The sequence below is a fragment of the Microchirus variegatus genome (assembly GCF_963457635.1).
Source record: "Microchirus variegatus genome assembly, chromosome: 17".
NCBI lineage: Eukaryota > Metazoa > Chordata > Actinopteri > Pleuronectiformes > Soleidae > Microchirus > Microchirus variegatus.
Window position 1 is genome coordinate 21,944,807 of NC_139818.1, and position 17,661 is coordinate 21,962,467.

A 17,661-nucleotide genomic window follows, 5' to 3' on the forward strand; every position below is an offset into this window, starting at 1 on the left:
TTTTTACATTTGACTATGCGTCACATCACATGCACGTAAACACGATCAGAGTGCTATGCTATAGGCTAATCTGTAACAAAAAACGGGCCTAGGGTTGAGCCCTGTGGAACACCACATTTAAAAGAATAGACTGACATGAGGGATTTTAGATGTCTTGTTTGTTTCTCTTTTTACATTTGACTATGCGTCACATCACATGCACATAAACACTATAAAAGTGTTATGCTATAGGCTAATCTGTAACAAAAAACGGGCCGAGGGTTGAGCCCTGCGGAACACCACATTTAAAAGAATAGACTGACATGAGGGATTTTAGACGTCTTGTTTGTTTCTCTTTTACATTTGACTCTGCGTCACATCACACGTACGTAAACACGATAAGAGTGTTATGCTATAGGCTAATCTGTAACAAAAAACGGGCCGAGGGTTGAGCCCTGCGGAACACCACATTTAAAAGAATAGACTGACATGAGGGATTTTAGATGTCTTGTTTGTTTCTCTTTTTACATTTGACTATGCGTCACATCACATGCACATAAACACTATAAAAGTGTTATGCTATAGGCTAATCTGTAACAAAAAACGGGCCTAGGGTTGAGCCCTGTGGAACACCACATTTAAAAGAACGATAAGGGTGTTATGCTATAGGCTAATCTGCCGCTCGCTATAGCTTGGGTTTCTGGGAAATCAAGTAGTATTTACTTTACCGCATTTTAAATGTTTATTTCTTAAAAGCACTCGTATGACACTGAAATCAGCGAAACGACAGCGGCAACTGTGGACCCGGTGCTCTGAAGCGGCGGCTAGAGTTGAGTCATCGCTGCTCAACTGGCGGCACCACCAGCACTGGCTACATCACACACACACACACACACACACACAGACACACACGCTGTGTTTACATTACAGTGCTTCTGCCAGGCGTGACATCTCTATTTACACATGCGCTTACACATTTATGTCAGAGAACATGCAAACACAGATAAGGCCTTAAACACCCGCCATCCTCCGTCTGTGTCATGTTAGTGTAAAATGTGTTTGGAAACGCGTGACGCCAACCATGATTTGTGAGTTATGTAAACTGTTTAATGCACAGAGATGAAAGGCCTGGTGGGGATGATCCACAAGTCCACAGGCACATGACAGCGTTTTTCTGTTCTCCTCCGCCGGTAATTACGGGCACCGGCTGCAAGACGAGTGATTTACATACTGTGTCGCATTTTGGATTTTTTTTTTTTCCAGCTGCGCCTTTTTATCTTTTGGATCAGGGTTCTTGTCTCTCGTCTGTCTCAGTTTGTTCCTCGTTTTTCTCTCGCTCTGTTTTTTTTTTTTTTTCCTGTAGACGCCCACGCTCAGATGCTCGCCCTCTCGCGCTCTCGCACATACACGAGCCAGTTGTTTTGATGCGGATGTTAAAAAAAAAAAAGCGAGAGCACGACTCTCCGATGATGCTCGAAGCAGACGCTCCAGACGCTGCGTGTGAACAGGCCCCCGATTAGTCAGACTCGAATTGAATTTCATTGGCTGCCGTGTTGCTTTCGTGCACGTGTGGCACCACAGATAGGCCTGTCGCAATATTCAATAAATCAATTAATCGCACGATAATTAAAATTAGCTCGATAATTTTTCTGGCCGCAATAAATTCCATTTGCATGCTTTTTTGTTTTCCCCCGTCTCTCTCTCTCTCTCGGGTCCTAAAGTGTGTGAAATTTGATGTAGTATGCATGCCAGGTGGCTAGGTGGCGCTGTGAAGCACTGCCATACAACAACACCAGGAGAGCGCGCACGCGCTGAAACTTCCTTCTACTTCTTTCTAGTAGCGCCGAGTCGCCCACAGTCGAAAAACCAAAACATTAACTCGGCGTAATTGCTGAAATGACTCCTGGATCAGTATCACCCACCCTCCAGAGTGGAAATCTTAAAAAACGCTCCGCTGTCAACCCCTTTAGACGGGAACGCGACGCGACAGCGATGCTAACGCTGACACGACGCTGAAGCACCACATTCGCCCCCAGGTTCAGCGTCGTGTCAGCGTGAGCATCGCTGTCGCGTCGCGTTCCCGTCTAAAGGGGTTGACAGCGGAGCGTTTTTTAAGATTTCCACTCTGGAGGGTGGGTTCATTTTTTTTGCGTTTTTAAGCCCCAAAAACGCCGTCGCCGTCTAAACGAAAGGCACATCTGATAAAATATTGTGTATTGTGTTTCACCCGGGAGCGTTGCCGTGTAAAGCCAGAGTAACGATGAGTGAACACTCATGTCAGTCAACTTGTCAGTCGCATGGTGTGTGGGGAGGCGTGACTCCTGGTGTAGCCTAACCACAGCAGAGTGCAGCTAACCCATTTTATTTATTGCTTGTTTGTTAATTTGTTGTGTTCTAGTGTTAAATATTCTTTAAAAATAAAAGGTTATTTGGTAACGCTTTCTTTTACAGTCCCCTAATTACCAGGTATTTACCTGGTAAATTCATGGTAACACCAAAGTGTTACTAGGTAATTACCAATGGTAATAAGAAAGTAAATACAGTGAAACTGTTGCCAAAATACTGGGCATTTACCTGGTAACTATATAGTAAATTATAGCGTGTTATTACTGCTGTTAATAAGAAGGTATGTACAGCTAAACTATGGCAAAACTATGGTAAATGTAAGTGTATTATTGGGTTATAAACTGGTAATAAGCAGGTACCTACAGTCCCCTAATTACTAGCTATTTACCCAAGGGGTAATCTAACAAACCTAACCCTAAAAATGTGTGTAATTACATGGAAACAAGCTTGGCTTTCTTTTACAGTACAGTTTTACTTTACTTACCGAGTACATTACCGTGCATTACCCAGTATTTTGGCAACGGTTTCACTGTATTTACTTATCTTATTACCCTTGGTAATTACCTAGCAACACTTTAGTGTTACCATGAATTTACCAGCTAAATACCAGGTAATTAGGGGACTGTAAAAGAAAGCGTTACCGGTTATTTCTATTTGAAAAGGTGTACCTGCATTATTATACCATTATCATTGTATTAGATGAAAATGATCTGAGAACAACAATATTATCGATTATCGCAATCATTTCTGAGACAATTTATCGTCCAGCAAAATTTGTTATCGTGACAGGCCTAACCACAAGGTGTTGCTGTTTCAGGTTTTCGTCATGGTTGTATTTCCACTACTGTGTATCAACACCGTCTTCCTCTTCTTCTCCCTCTTTGTCTGCGTCTCCAGCCCGACGAGTTGACCAACGCTCTGGAGATCAGTAACATCGTGTTCACCAGCCTCTTCGCCCTGGAGATGCTGTTGAAGGTTTTGGTTTACGGGCCCTTTGGCTACATCAAGAACCCCTACAACATCTTTGACGGCATCATCGTGGTTATCAGGTGAGTTTGGAGAGAAGGTGTTTTGGGCCTTTTTGGATGAAGTTTGCATGTTCTCCCTTCTTCTTCCTCCAAATTCTCTGGTTTCCTCCAATGCAAAAACATACAGATTCGGGGATTAGGCACATTGGACATGAGCGTGAGTCAGACAGGATTTAGCACCAGCGCCCGCCGTGACCCTCATGTAGGGGATAAAGCGGCAGAAGATGGATGGATGGTTTTTATGACATCGTTGTGTTTCAGGAATACAAGAAAATCCTTTCAAATTTGGCTCAAACATTCTCCCTTTGGACATAAGGAGTTACTGGATATATTATAACTGATGCCAAATGTCAACATTTATGAAAAACAATCATTTTGTATTTATGTAAAATAGAACAGTTGTTTCTAGCAACAAAAACTATTTAGTGACAAACCTTAACAAATAACCAATATTATAATCCTTGGGTTGAACCTTTGGAGGGAAATTTCGCACATTTTTTGTCCTTGGGTTGAACCTTTGGAGGGAAATTTAACTTATTATCTTTTCTCCTTGGGTTGAACCTTCAGAGGGAAATTTTACATATTTTTTGTCCTTGGGTTGAACCTTTGGAGGGACATTTTACATATTTTTTGTTTGTCCTTGGGTTGAACCTTTGGAGGGAAATTTTACATAGTTTTTGTCCTTGGGTTGAACCTTTGGAGGGAAATTTTACAATTTATCTTTTGTCCTTGGGTTGAAACTTTGGAGGGAAATTTTGCAAATTTTTTGTCCTTGGGTTGAACCTTTGGAGGGAAATTTAACTTATTATCTTTTGTCCTTGGGTTGAACCTTTGGAGGGACATTTTGCATATTTTTTGTCCTTGGGTTGAACCTTTGGAGGGAAATTTAACTTATTATCTTTTGTCCTTGGGTTGAACCTTTGGAGGAAAATGTTACATATTTTTTGTCCTTGGGTTTAACCTTTGGAGGGAAATTTTGCATATTTTTTGTCCTTGGGTTGAACCTTTGGAGGAAAATGTTACATATTTTTTGTCCTTGGGTTGAACATTTGAAGGGAAATTTTACAATTTATCTTTTGTCCTAGGGTTGAACCTTTGGAGGAAAATGTTACATATTTTTTGTCCTTGGGTTTAACTTTTGGAGGAAAATTTAACTTATTATCTTTTGTCCTTGGGTTGAACCTTTGGAGGGAAATTTTACATATTTTTTGTCCTTGGGTTGAACCTTTGGAGAGAAATTTAACTTATTATCTTTTGTCCTTGGGTTGAACCTTTGGAGGGAAATTTTACGTGTTTTTGTCCTTGGGTTGAACCTTTGGAGGGAAATTTTACGTGTTTAGTCCTTGTGTTGAACCTTTGGAGGGAAATTTTACATATTTTCTTTTCTCCTTGGGTTGAACCTTTGGAGGGAAATTTTACGTGTTTTTGTCCTTGGGTTGAACCTTTGGAGGGAAATTTTATATATTTTTTGTCATTGGGTTGAACCTTTGGAGGAAAACTTTACATATTTTTTGTCCTTGGGTTGAACCTTTGGAGGGAAATTTTACCATCTAATATTAAATAATTACTGATGTTCCTATGTGTCCCTATGTGTTCTCAGTGTGTGGGAGATTGTCGGCCAGCAGGGCGGCGGCCTCTCGGTGCTCCGGACCTTCCGGCTGATGCGGGTGTTGAAGTTGGTGCGCTTCATGCCGGCGCTGCAGAGGCAGCTGGTGGTGCTGATGAAGACCATGGACAACGTGGCCACCTTCTGCATGCTCCTCATGCTCTTCATCTTCATCTTCAGGTAGGGACAAGTTAGAGCCAGGGGATCACGGAAAGAGAAATCGATTGAGGACGATCAGTTAATTGGAAGCACAAAGGTGTGGAATTGAAAGAAAATTGGAACATGAGCACATGGTTAGTTTTCTTTGAGTGAAGATCAGAGAGGGGCAGAGGTCAACGCTGACGAGTGACGGGAAGAATGAGATCAGCAGCGATTCCCTCGTTTCTCTTTTTCTGCCTCGTTAAGCAGCGTCGCTGAGTTTGACAAAAACACAAGAGTTACAGAGGTTTTTCTGCACACACATTTTTTTTAACAAAAAATAGAAAGAAAAAACACATTTCAGGTAATTTTGTACATAATAATAATAATAATTGAAACCCTAACTTCTAAGTTCGTCTCTTGGAAATGAAGCTCTCGCAGAGATTTTTAATTACTCGATGCCAGGATTTATTGTTATGAGCTAAATTTGCATTACTTATTCATGCGTCTACATCTGTGCATGTGGTTTTTTTTTTAACCACGTGTTCTGCCGCATGATGGGAAAACATACTTGGTTAGATTTCATAAGAATATCCTCATAACAGTGAGGAACTGCGCCTCTGAAACACGCGGACTATGTTTTTTCACTGGTGACATTTGGAAAACATGTGACTTATGAACCGTAATAGAGAGTGCAGTTAACATCATTTCTTACACCTTCGGACTGTCCTCGCGCTCTTGTGTCTGGTGGGAAATAATCTGTGTGTTGAGTTATTCCTTTCATTTCCTCAGCGGAGTTGGAAAAACAGTCGCAGTGTGTCTCTGTGACTGTGTGACGCTCTCCATGGTGCTGAACTTGACCTGGCCACGAGAACTACTCTACTACTTGCGATCTGTTTTGTTTTGTTTTGTTTTTGGCAACGTTTTTTTTTTTTCTCGCCTCAGTGCATTGTGGGTCACGGCTTTGTTTACTCCCTCACAGACAGCACTGCACACATACACAGTGTTTCATTTGTGTCTGCTGTTTGTTTTGGACATGAATGAGTTTAGCGAATACTGTTTCATGACGGTGATGCAATAATCGTCATTAATCTTCATTAGTGAAGTTTTATTAGAAAAATAAGAATGATTTTAATCTAATAATAACAGTTTATTCGCTCGTATTTAGTGTGTAAACATTTATCTAGTCTGTTTCCTGTTTTGCTTTGTCCTCTCCCGCGTCAGTATTCTGGGCATGCATCTGTTTGGCTGCAAGTTTGGCTCGGAGAGGGACGAGGACACTCTGCCAGACAGGAAGAACTTTGACTCTCTTCTCTGGGCCATCGTGACCGTCTTCCAGGTGAGCTTCGCAAACCCCCCCCCCCCCCCCCTCCGTTTTCCTTATACATAACCTTATTCCAGCGGCACTGTGTTTACGGCCGATTTAAGCGTCGCTCCCTCACACTTAATAAACGCAGTTAATAAAAGAAGTTTTACAGCGGCGTGTCCCTAAAGGAATGGAAGTCCACCTGTCCACCGCGTGGCGGGTTTCGCACTTCCTGTGTGATCAAAAACCGTAGCGGCCAGAGTTCCAACGAGCGTTTTAACAGCCTGGCGCCCCCGACTCAGAGGCCCGGGGAAGACAATTTCCTCTTGAATAAATAAAATATATCACATCAAATATTTTCTTCCTCCCACTCGCAGGCCGCTCTCTCTCTCTGCCTCTTTATTTATTCCCCCTCAGTTTCATCCACTCGTTGGATTGTTGATTTTCAAGCGTCTCGTGCGTCGGCGTCACCTCAGTTTTTTCGTGACTCGGAGTCTCTGTGGGTGAGGCATTTATCCCCATTTATAATTGACGGAAACATCCGATCGGGGACTATGTGGAGACTTGCAGCTTCCGCACGAGACTAGGCTTTTATCTCGGTACTTCTTGCACGGGAAAAAAAAAACACTGTACGTGTTGTAAACGCAACAAAACGGAGACGGTTTTTTTTGTGATGTATTTAAGTGAAAGTCCAATGTTGTGCTGCGTATCTTACGTAAACTTTGACACATTTACTCGAATGGATTTGCTCCGATTTTCTTATTTCGGGGGTTCCACCGTGACTTTAAAATTCACAATATTGCATCATGATTATCACACGTATACTTAATAATGCTATTTATGATGCAAAATTAATGTTATATAACATTTATTTTTAAATTACAGAAAATAACAGTGTGGACAACCGGAACTAAAATTCGTACCAGGAGCCGTTTTCGGCCGCTGCCGTTCGTGGCTCGGTGCCCTAACAAGTGTATTTATATATGTAACTGAATGTTGTATATGATACATTTAATAATGGGATAATTATGACCAAATGTCTTATTATTACTGTTATTATAAACATTGCTAGCAAACATATATCATATTCTATCACCTCGATGGCAGCTAAAAGAGGGTGAGGTCGTGGGTCATGTTTTCATTATTACATGATATTAAGTGGGGGGGCCGCATGTAATCAATTGGGGGGCCGCATGTGGCCCCCGGGCCCGCCAGTTTGAGACCCCTGCTTTAAAGCAAGGATGTCCAAAGGGCCAAATTTGAAAATGTGAATATTTCCAGGGGCCAATGGTCATTTTCCTTGCCACAATTCTCATTTTTAAAATGGAAACGGAACCAAATCTAAGCCACTTGGAGTGAGCAAATGCTTACAATTTATATTTCATATTATAGACAAACAGTCGCTGAAATATGACAGAATTCAGGAGCTGAGTTTGGAGTGGCGTGCACGAGTGTTTCAACGTGTCAGACGTAATTGTAGTCATTATCTTTTTCGTGAGCTCGGCTGAACGATTAATCATTTTCAAGTTGAAATTTCAATTTGAATACAACCCACTGTCACTCACTGTTAAGTGTAGATCTTTAAAGCCGACTCACTACTGGCACTAAAATATGTTTTATTTCTCTCATCGCCGCCTCAGATCCTCACACAGGAAGACTGGAACAAGGTGTTGTACAACGGCATGGCGTCCACGACTCCCGTCGCCGCCCTCTACTTCATCGCCCTCATGACCTTCGGGAACTACGTCCTCTTCAACTTGCTGGTGGCCATCTTGGTGGAAGGTTTCCAGACGGAGGTATAGTCTCAAGAGCTTAAACGTCTCGATTATTGAGCCGTTTAAGTCTGAATATGTTGTTAAATTCTTTGGGTTTTTTTTTTTTTTTTTTACTTCCAGGACTGAAACATTTAGGCTAAATGACTCAATGGGCTACTTATTTTTTGAGCGCAGGCTTAAAGTGAACTAACAGATGGACGTTCATGGCCAAAAATACACATTATTTTCATTAACTTATAGATTTCCTTGCACTCTGTGGGGAGTTATGTGAGGACACTGGATCACACGCACACTTGTTGCAGCGTTTCATTTCCTTCTCTCCGTCTTCCCCCACCCACCACCACCTCGTGCAGTCGTCCTCATTATTACTCTGGTGTCTTCATGCCATGTAAAGAACATCACAGGGAAACTATGTCTGCTCTGACTCTGACTCCACATCACATCACAGCCCCTCCTTCCTTTCCTCGCTTCCTCCGTCCGTCCGTCCCGCAAATCGTCTCACGTCGTAAAATAAAAGTGACACGTTTCCTCTCAGAGAGTAAAGAAAGAAAGAGAAAGTGGATTAATGGCTGCTTTTGTTTAGAGACAGGCAGCTGGGAAAACACTTTGCCTATTTGACGTTATCAAGGAGTTGAAACTCATTCAGGGACCCAGGTCTTCGAGGGAGTAGAGTAGAGTAGAGTAGCCGTTGAGAGGAGAATAAATCAGGAGTATTCGGCGTGTTCTCTGCTCGTCTTTGGGAAGTGACAGCAGGGCTTGTTTGAGCTCTCCTGCTCTTTGGCTACTCTCCGCCGTAGAGGAGGAGACGAGCGGTGGCTGACGGCCGTAATAAAATATGGATTAATTGGAACATGCTCTCTGCTGCTGTCACGCTTAGCTTAGCATAGCTGTGGCGAATGAAGTCACACGCAGGTTTGCTTACACTGGGTTTGGTTTCCACATCTCACACCCAGAGCAAAAAGGGCTTGAAAACTTTTTTGAAAAAAAAATGTGACTCAAAATGTTTGGTCCAAAATTTGACAAAAACGTCATACTATACTATGTAGTCCAAAATTTAAAAAAAAAATTTGACAAAAAATTTTTGGTCCAAAATTTGACAAAAACGGCATACTATACTAGTTTGTCCAAAATTAGAAAAAAAAATTTGACTCAAAATTTTTTGGTCCAAAATTTGACAAAAACGGCATACTATACTATGTCGTCCAAAATTTGAAAAAAAAAATTGACTCAAAATTGTTGGTCCAAAATTTAACAAAAACGTCATACTATACTATGTCGTCCAAAATTTGAAAAAAAAAATTTGTCTCAAAATTTTTGGTCCAAAATTTGACAAAAACGTCATACCATACCATGTCGTCCAAAATTTGAAAAATAAATGGACTCAAAATTTTTGGTCCAAAATTTGACAAAAACGTCATACTATACCATGTTGTCCAAAATTTGAAAAAAAAATGGACTCAAAATTTTTGGTCCAAAATTTGACAAAAACGTCATACTAAACCATGTCGTCCAAAATTTGAAAATAAAAATTTGTCTCAATTTTTGGTCCAAAATTTTACAAAAACGTCATACTATACTATGTCGTTCCAAAAATTATAAAAAAAATCAGTCTCAAATTTTTTGGTCCACAATTTGACAAAAACGGCATACTATAAACTATTTCGTCCAAAATTTGAAAAAAAAAATTTGACTCAAAATTTTTGGTCCAAAATTTAACAAAAACGTCATACTATACTATGTCGTCCAAAATTTGAAAAAAAAAATTTGTCTCAAAATTTTTGGTCCAAAATTTGACAAAAACGTCATACTATACCATATCGTCCAAAATTTGAAAAAAAAATGGACTCAAAATTTTTGGTCCAAAATTTGACAAAAACGTCATACTATACCATGTCGTCCAAAATTTGAAAAAAAAATGGACTCAAAATTTTTGGTCCAAAATTTGACAAAAACGTCATACTATACCATGTCGTCCAAAATTTGAAAAAAAAAATTTGTCTCAAAATTTTTGGTCCAAAATTTGACAAAAACGTCATACTATACTATGTCGTTCCAAAAATTATAAAAAAAATCAGTCTCAAAATTTTTGGTCCACAATTTGACAAAAACGGCATACTATATACTATGTTGTCCAAAATTTGAAAAAAAAATTTGACTCAAAATTTTTGGTCCAAAATTTGACAAAAACGGCATACTATACTATGTTGTCCAAAATTAGAAAAAAAAAATGTACCCCAAATTTTTTTTTTTGACAAATTGAGTGATTTCAATGAAAACAAAGTGAGGACCGGCCAAAATGTCCTCACTCTGTAAAAATGACCTCACTTTGTTGGTTAAAAACCCTCACTGGTCCTCCGTATGCCGCAAGTACAAGAACACACACTCACTCACATTCATCCCTATGCATTCAAGGAATATTACTTTTAATGCTCGTCTGTTCCATGCTCAATTTCATCTCTTTCACTCTGTTGGCGACACTGTGTCCGATTCGTGATAAACCCCTGCAGAGTGCAACGAGTGTCTTTAAAGACAAAAAAAAAAATCTTTCATAGACCTCTCACTGTGACAATAAACACACACTTTTGTGCAGCAGCCATTTTTCTTGACAGGTCACAGCGACGCCTGGAGTTCCTCGATTGCAGGATACGCGCAAGGTTTTTCACTGCCTCACGTGAGCTGAACATGAGCCGCTGTTAACGTTGTGGTGACCGGTGACACTAAACTGTCAAAATGGCTGCTGTGCAAAAAGAAAAGGACTTTTGAGATCTGGTATTAACGTCCGTCCTCTGTGATGTGACCTCATAGCAGTGCGTTCACACCTGGTATTAAAAAATACGTCTCCTTTGACAACATGAGATGAGAACCTTGCTTCCATCGCTTCCCTTTTATTCAAATAATCTTTGTCAAAAATGGCAAAAAAAACAAGGCTGTTTAATTTAAACTCAATACTTTATTTTTAAACTTAATAGACCCTATTTTTGCCTGAATTTAAAAATATGACATATTTTATATTGTCAGCATCTTAATTCAAAACAATTCATGTGAGATTTGTGTCCTTTTTGCACGACAAAAAAAAAAAAAAAAGAAGTAATTTTTGCTCTGGGTAAATTTTGAACAAGCTACTTTTTCCATTTTAACTTGAATACATTTAGAGCAGTACTTTTACTTGTACTGAAGTAAATAGTGGTACTTTTACCTGGAATACTTCAGTACTTTTTCCACCTCTGCTGATTCATGTTAAAAAAAAAAAAAAAAAAACTGTTTCTGAGGTGGTAACTTTAGGAATCGGACCTGCACTTTGCACCACATGCATGTAATCAGATTACTTAAGATGCTTGTTAATACCGGTCCTGAAAGATTCAAGGTTCCGGAAAACTAGTTTTTGTACCAAACTAAGGACCTCGATAGCATGTTTACAACCTAAGGAAGTGATTTCAATGAAAACAAAGTGAGGACCGGCCAAAAATGTCCCCACTTCGGAAAAATGTCCCCACTTTGTTGTGGTCCTGGTCCTCAGTATGCCACAAGTATAAGAACACACACACACACACACACAGACAGACGGTGAATGAGCATAACCGTACGTCCTGAACGATGCACAGCTCTTTTAAAAACGTACACATCGGGGATCGTTTTCTCATCCTTTGACTGATTATTCTTTGCAAAACGTGATCCCCGAAGGTCCTCGTGTGGCTGTGACGCGCACACGTGCTGCCGCACGTTGCGATTTCGGGGGGGGAACGGCCGCTTCCGTTTGCATGGTGGAGTTTCCGAGTTGTTATTTTTTTTTTCAAACGGGGCTGAACCTCCTTTTTTGTTTTTTTTAACCTTTTCCTCTTTCTGCTGCGTCTCACCTGTACCTCTCCCCCCCTCAACCCCCCCCCCCCGTCCTCCCCCCGTCCTCGCCTCCCTTTCCTGTCCGGCTGCACCGATCACTTCCGCTGCTGCAGGAAATAACCAAGCGGGAGGACTTGCATGCCGAGCCGAGCCTAATTCAGCTGCCTGTAGAATCAGGGGTATGTACAGCCACTGCAGCCAACTTGCCTCCCCCCTCCCCCCCTCCCTTCCTCCCTCCTCCCTCCATCATCCTCCCCTCTGAACCTCCCTCACCACCTGTTCCTCTTTTGGATGATGTCACAGTTCTCTCCGTGGCCGCAGTTTCGCGGGCAGAATGACTTTTTCTCGTGTTTTTTGGCGTCGCGTTTCGACGATCGGGGCCGTAATTTATCTCCGCGTCGCCGTAATCGCGCAAAAATACCCAAAGTATTGCTTGGAAATGGACTCGTAAAGAGCCACTCTGCTCAAATTAAAAACAAAAATTATCCACTGAAGCAGACAGATATAATTTCATTTTTTTTATCCACAGTTTTCTTTTTTCTTTTTTTTGGAGACGTTCACTGTTGCCAACCCATTAGAGAAACTGAGGTGGGTGAAGTAAAAGTCCCATTTACTGTCTGCTTAGACGGCACCAGGTGACTTTCTACCAACAATTAAATAGACATTAAACTCCCTGTGGTGTGTAATCCATCTGAAAAAAAACGTCAGCTACAGTTTCCATGGTGCTTTTTCTTGTTAGAAACATATTAAACACCAAGGAGAAACCTGCTAATATAGTGACTATTTTTTGACTTTATTCTACTTTCAAAACAGGCAACTGTACTTCAATTTCAGGCTAAATTTGAGTAAGAAAAGTTCATTCTAAACTTTTTTTAAATGTGTTCGTACCGGGGAAACACGATGCATCAGCCTAAAAGAGCCGCAACGAACCCTTTAAGCGACAGTTTGTTCTAACTGGACGAATTCCAACAGTTTCTGAAAGCTAAGAATTTGCACCTCATAGCAAAACTATGTGGTTATTACGGTAATTTCTCTCTCACACACACTCAGAGTGGTGGAGAAACAGAGCAGAGAGCATAGAATGTTTATCAAATATCACATTTTGAGACAAATATTTAAAAAAATTATATATAGGAAATAAGTTTTATACTGTTCGAATTTCCAAAATAAATGCAAAATCGCTTATAAGTGTACACCTACTGTGTTTTTTTGTTTTTTTTTTTGAATAAAACTAAATTTTTGGGGCGTTTTCTTGACTTTAAACTGTTAATACTCTCTTTTAGCATGAAGTAAATTCTAAGAGTTCTGGAAAAATGAGCGAAGGGACATTTTCTGGTCCTTTTATGGGTTCACCAATTAAATTTTTTTTTTTTTTTTAATTTTTCACAAACATGATTACAATGCTATAATTAAAGGTGCATTATGTAATATGTAAATCTAAAGCAACTGGCCATAAAATCCTCCTAATATGTCACAGAGACTCAGGAATAATGTTCATATAACAAACTGAACTCACCAACAACAACAGTACAGACAAAATATTTGCATTAAAAAAAATATTTTGCAGACTGCAAATCATGTTTATGTTTTGAAATCATGTTTTGGCATGTGGCGCCACCTACCGGCGTCTACCAATCATTGCAGTCAGTAGAGCCTCAGCTGCCGAGCAACCACGGGTTGCCAGTTACGTCAGAAAACGAAACCTAAAAGACCTCTGAATTTGAGTGTAGTAACCGTTTTTGGCCACATTCTTACATTCTTACGCCTTTAAACTTTTAGAAAAACGTGCACTTGCAGACAACGTGTCCTAGAAAGGGAAAATATTTTTCTCTTCTCCCTACAAGACACAGTGGTAGATATTGATCGAATTGGTTTTAAATGACCTCGATGAACAGCGGTCGCCTCCAACATGGCCGCCAGAGACTCTGTCACATCATCTCCAAACATCCCTGACCTGCTTCCTGCTTCCTGCTTCCTGCACGCTGCCCTCGCTGCTGACACTCATCGGGGGCATGAAGTGACTTCTTATAGAGAGAGACGCCATGTGGCTTAAACATTTGCATCACTTTTTTTTTGCTGTGTATATGATTTCTTTCTTTTCTTAAGAAAAAAAAAAAAAAAAAAAAAAAAAAGTAGACTCCACATCAAACCTCAAATCAAACGCTCACCTTCCAACAGCCCCCCTCCCCCCTCCCTCCCCTCTCCAGCCTCAGGGTAAGAACACCTGCCAAAAAAAAATCTCCCCCCGTCTCAGTCTCTGTTTTTTCTGGCTGGCAGATAAAATGGGGAGGAGGGAGGGAGGAGGAGGATTTTTTATTTTTTTTTGGGAAGCCTCATCACAGCCAGATAAATCCAGCTGGACTACAGGATGAGAGCTAATAACCAGAGCGGAGGAGGAGGAGGAGGAGGAGGAGGAGGTCGACGGTTTTCATGAGTCAAGCTCTTTAGGGCACACACTCTCTGAAATGAGTCCTTAGACAACAGATGGTTGAAAGTCCGTGTCCTCGCGTCCTCCGACGCTCCGACGTTGACTCGTCTCCAAAAACTGATTTTACGACGGGCAGATATTCCAAATTGGAGCCTTTTTAAGAAAAAAAAAAAAAATCTGGTTGGCTGAGCTTCAAAGTGGCTTCTTTTGAGTGGAGTCTGCTTATTGGTTTAACGGTTAATCGTTAAAGGGTCGAGCTGTATTATCGTGTATTTATTCCTGTATTGCCTCGTGTGACCTTTTTGTGTACGCTGTACAGTGGAAGTCTGTGTCTGTCAGCGTTGATACGAATCGCTGTCGCCAATTTAGAAGCTTTCAAATTGGTTCAAACTTTCAAATCAGCCAATTTGAAAGTCTGAATTACAGGCTAATCGTTCGCTTCCATCGTCATTATGACAGTGTTTTGTTTCGGATCGCGTCTGTGGTTTTAATTTACATTTTTCGACAGGCACTTTTACTGTGCTGATTATTTAAAATTGACTATATTTTTTTCACCCAATTAAAAACTGAAAGTTGTTTTCCAAGAACTTTGGATTCATTTAGTCGGATAAAAAAATACAGTAGAGTGAAATAGTTTTGCCTATTATGTAAATGAAGTTATACAGTTTATTCAAAAGGGAAAAATTAAAGCTGCGTTTTCATTACCTCTTTACTTATTGGCAGCCTCCGACTTCCACGCAAGTACCTGCATATTTTTTGTTGTCATTAAACTCCTTGGTGTTAGTTTGAGATTTGCTGCCACGGCACAGGTTTTCCAATCTAATTCTGGGGACTGTGATAGGACACACATTTTGGCGGACACACAACAACACACAAACACAAACACAAACACATTACACACACACACACACATGTACACAATTACCCTCTTCCTCCTATCAACAACAGCCGCCCTCTCTCCGTCTCCCCATTTGCAAGCGACAATAATTGAGCTTTTTCTCTCTGTGTCGCTGGTGTCTATTATTGCGCGGCTATTATCAGCAGCAGGCCCGGTCCACCCCCCAACCACCACCCCCCCCCCCCCCCCACCACCATGTGTCCAAATTGGGTTGACCGAGTGTAAACAAGCTATCTAAACAACTCTAAACGCTATTTCAGGCGCAAAGGATTTCTCTGGGGTCCAATGCCCGCCGCCAACCCCCCCCCCCCCCCCCATGCTCCAAAGCTATCAACGCTACCTCCTGCTTTGAAAAGAACACTTCCTTCTCCTCGTTCGTCTTGATTTAAGCCTCCGCAAAGTAAACGAATGACTTTGCAACCGAAGCATATTGAGTTGTGATCAGTCCTTTTGAGTCAGATCGGAGAGAAATGTCTTCTTCGAACTGCAGATACGACCAAAATGACAACGTGGCATTGGCCTGTGGAGACTCAAAATCAGGCCTGTGCTGGATTCATCCCTGCAGTCTGATTTAGTGTTACCGTCTTTACTGCCAATTTGTGGGGTCCCCTTGGTTTTGCGGTCTTCGTCACTATCACTAACCACCTGTACGTCAAAGTTTAAGCCAGGTTTTTCCCGATTTACTATTAAAAACTAGAACATGGGAAACTGTGGACGCTTAAATCAAACGTGTGCTTTCACTTTCAAAGTCGTCCGTCCACAGTTGGAGCCGGAAGACGATGATGATGATGATGATGATGATGATGAGGTGATGGTGAGAGGTCTGAGGACTCGGGGATAGATAAATGTTGTCTCTTTCAATTGTTGTCGTGCCACGCGAGAGCTCAAGAGAAGGTCAGGAAGTAAAAGTAATCAGTCAAAACATTTCCAGATCAACGTTTAAATACACTGAAGGCTAAAACAGGTGAGCGTTTGCAGCGAGTTTTCAACAACAACAACAAAAACCCCCCCCCCCACACAAACCTGATTGTTTTGAACCACAAAATAGTCAATAGACCCAGTAACAAACACTTGAGGTTTAAATGTCGAAGTATAAATCCTTACAATGGTTTGCAAAACGACGCTCCAAAGCTCAAGTATAAATACGAGTAAGAACGGGCCCAGCGTTGACCCCTGAGGCACGCCGTTATTTACACGGAAAAAAGCATTAAGCAACAAAGTAATTAAGAACCTATTTTTATACGCTCGCTATATATGATTCAGACCCCGGGAGGGTTTATGCTTCCTGCTATGAATTAACTTTCAATAGAATGAGTCACTGGATTAAATAAGATGCAGGATTGTGCAGCCCTAACCCCCCCCCCCCCCCCCCCCCCCCGCCCGCCCCCTTTATTGATCGACCTGCTAGCTAATTAGCATTTGCTTTCCCTGACCACATTTTCGACCCCTAATTTGAAAAACACAATTGTAAGCTTTATATGCGAGAGAAACATGCAAATTTGGTTCCTCGATGACAAACACAATATGCAGCGTCTTTTATCCCTGACGCCCATGTGGAGTGTCGAGAAAAAGTCATTTGTTAGTTTAAAATGAGGTGCATAGCGATTAGGTCCTGAGGCTTTTCCTGCACTTTCGCTGCTGCTGCCGCCACACACACAGAGATCTGACTTCACTGGTGTCGGTCCCGGCGTTCTATTAATCTATTAATCCAGCGTACCACCTGACACCCTCTCACATATTAATGGAGTCTGCGGGCTCTGGCACGACGGCAAACACGCACAGAAATACAACAACAACAGCAAAAAAAAAAACCCTCTCAGGTTCGCTGCAGTGGGTTCGTTCAGATCAGAGGCGCGAAGAGCGTTAATTTATGAGCTCGTGAAAGACGTCGAGAACGTGGAAAGATAATGTAAAGTGTGAGCTGACGATGGAACGATCACGACGCGTAAAGACCCCGTCGCCGCTGTGATGTTGGTTTTTGGTGGAGTGTGTCGTGTGTCGTGTGTGTGTTTGTTGTCTAAGTGGAGAAAGTTGTAGACCTTGCAAACCACACTGAAGCGCTTTTGTTAGCCGTTTGTGGATCGCGGCGGGCAAATCGAGTCGCCACGGTTGTGTTTCAGTGTGGTTTCTCAGTGCATGATCTTTTCTCTCCCCCTTCCCCCTTCTGTACCCTTTGACCTTTAAAACCCTGGAATCAGGGAGACCACACCCCCTCACCTTTGTGCCCTAAAGAGACGGGTTGCCTCTAACGACCGATCCCCGATCGCATTTGAACCCCCCGAGAACCGATGACATGACATTTGAGAGGATCTGTGTTTAG

The 17,661-nt window shown here is 41.4% G+C and overlaps 1 protein-coding gene across 1 annotated transcript in view; it reads left to right on the forward strand.

The window, feature by feature from the left end:
- Window positions 1-17,661, forward strand: part of cacna1g (calcium channel, voltage-dependent, T type, alpha 1G subunit) — a gene marked incomplete at both ends in the record, with an annotated part of 267,406 nt that overhangs the window by 172,608 nt on the left and 77,137 nt on the right. Inside the window, 6 exons of the mRNA XM_083903756.1 lie at window positions 1,950-2,033; window positions 3,223-3,374; window positions 4,954-5,139; window positions 6,322-6,436; window positions 8,044-8,199; window positions 12,129-12,194. Coding sequence (XP_083759882.1) covers window positions 1,950-2,033; window positions 3,223-3,374; window positions 4,954-5,139; window positions 6,322-6,436; window positions 8,044-8,199; window positions 12,129-12,194 — 759 coding nt within the window. The remainder of the gene's footprint in view (window positions 1-1,949; window positions 2,034-3,222; window positions 3,375-4,953; window positions 5,140-6,321; window positions 6,437-8,043; window positions 8,200-12,128; window positions 12,195-17,661) is intronic.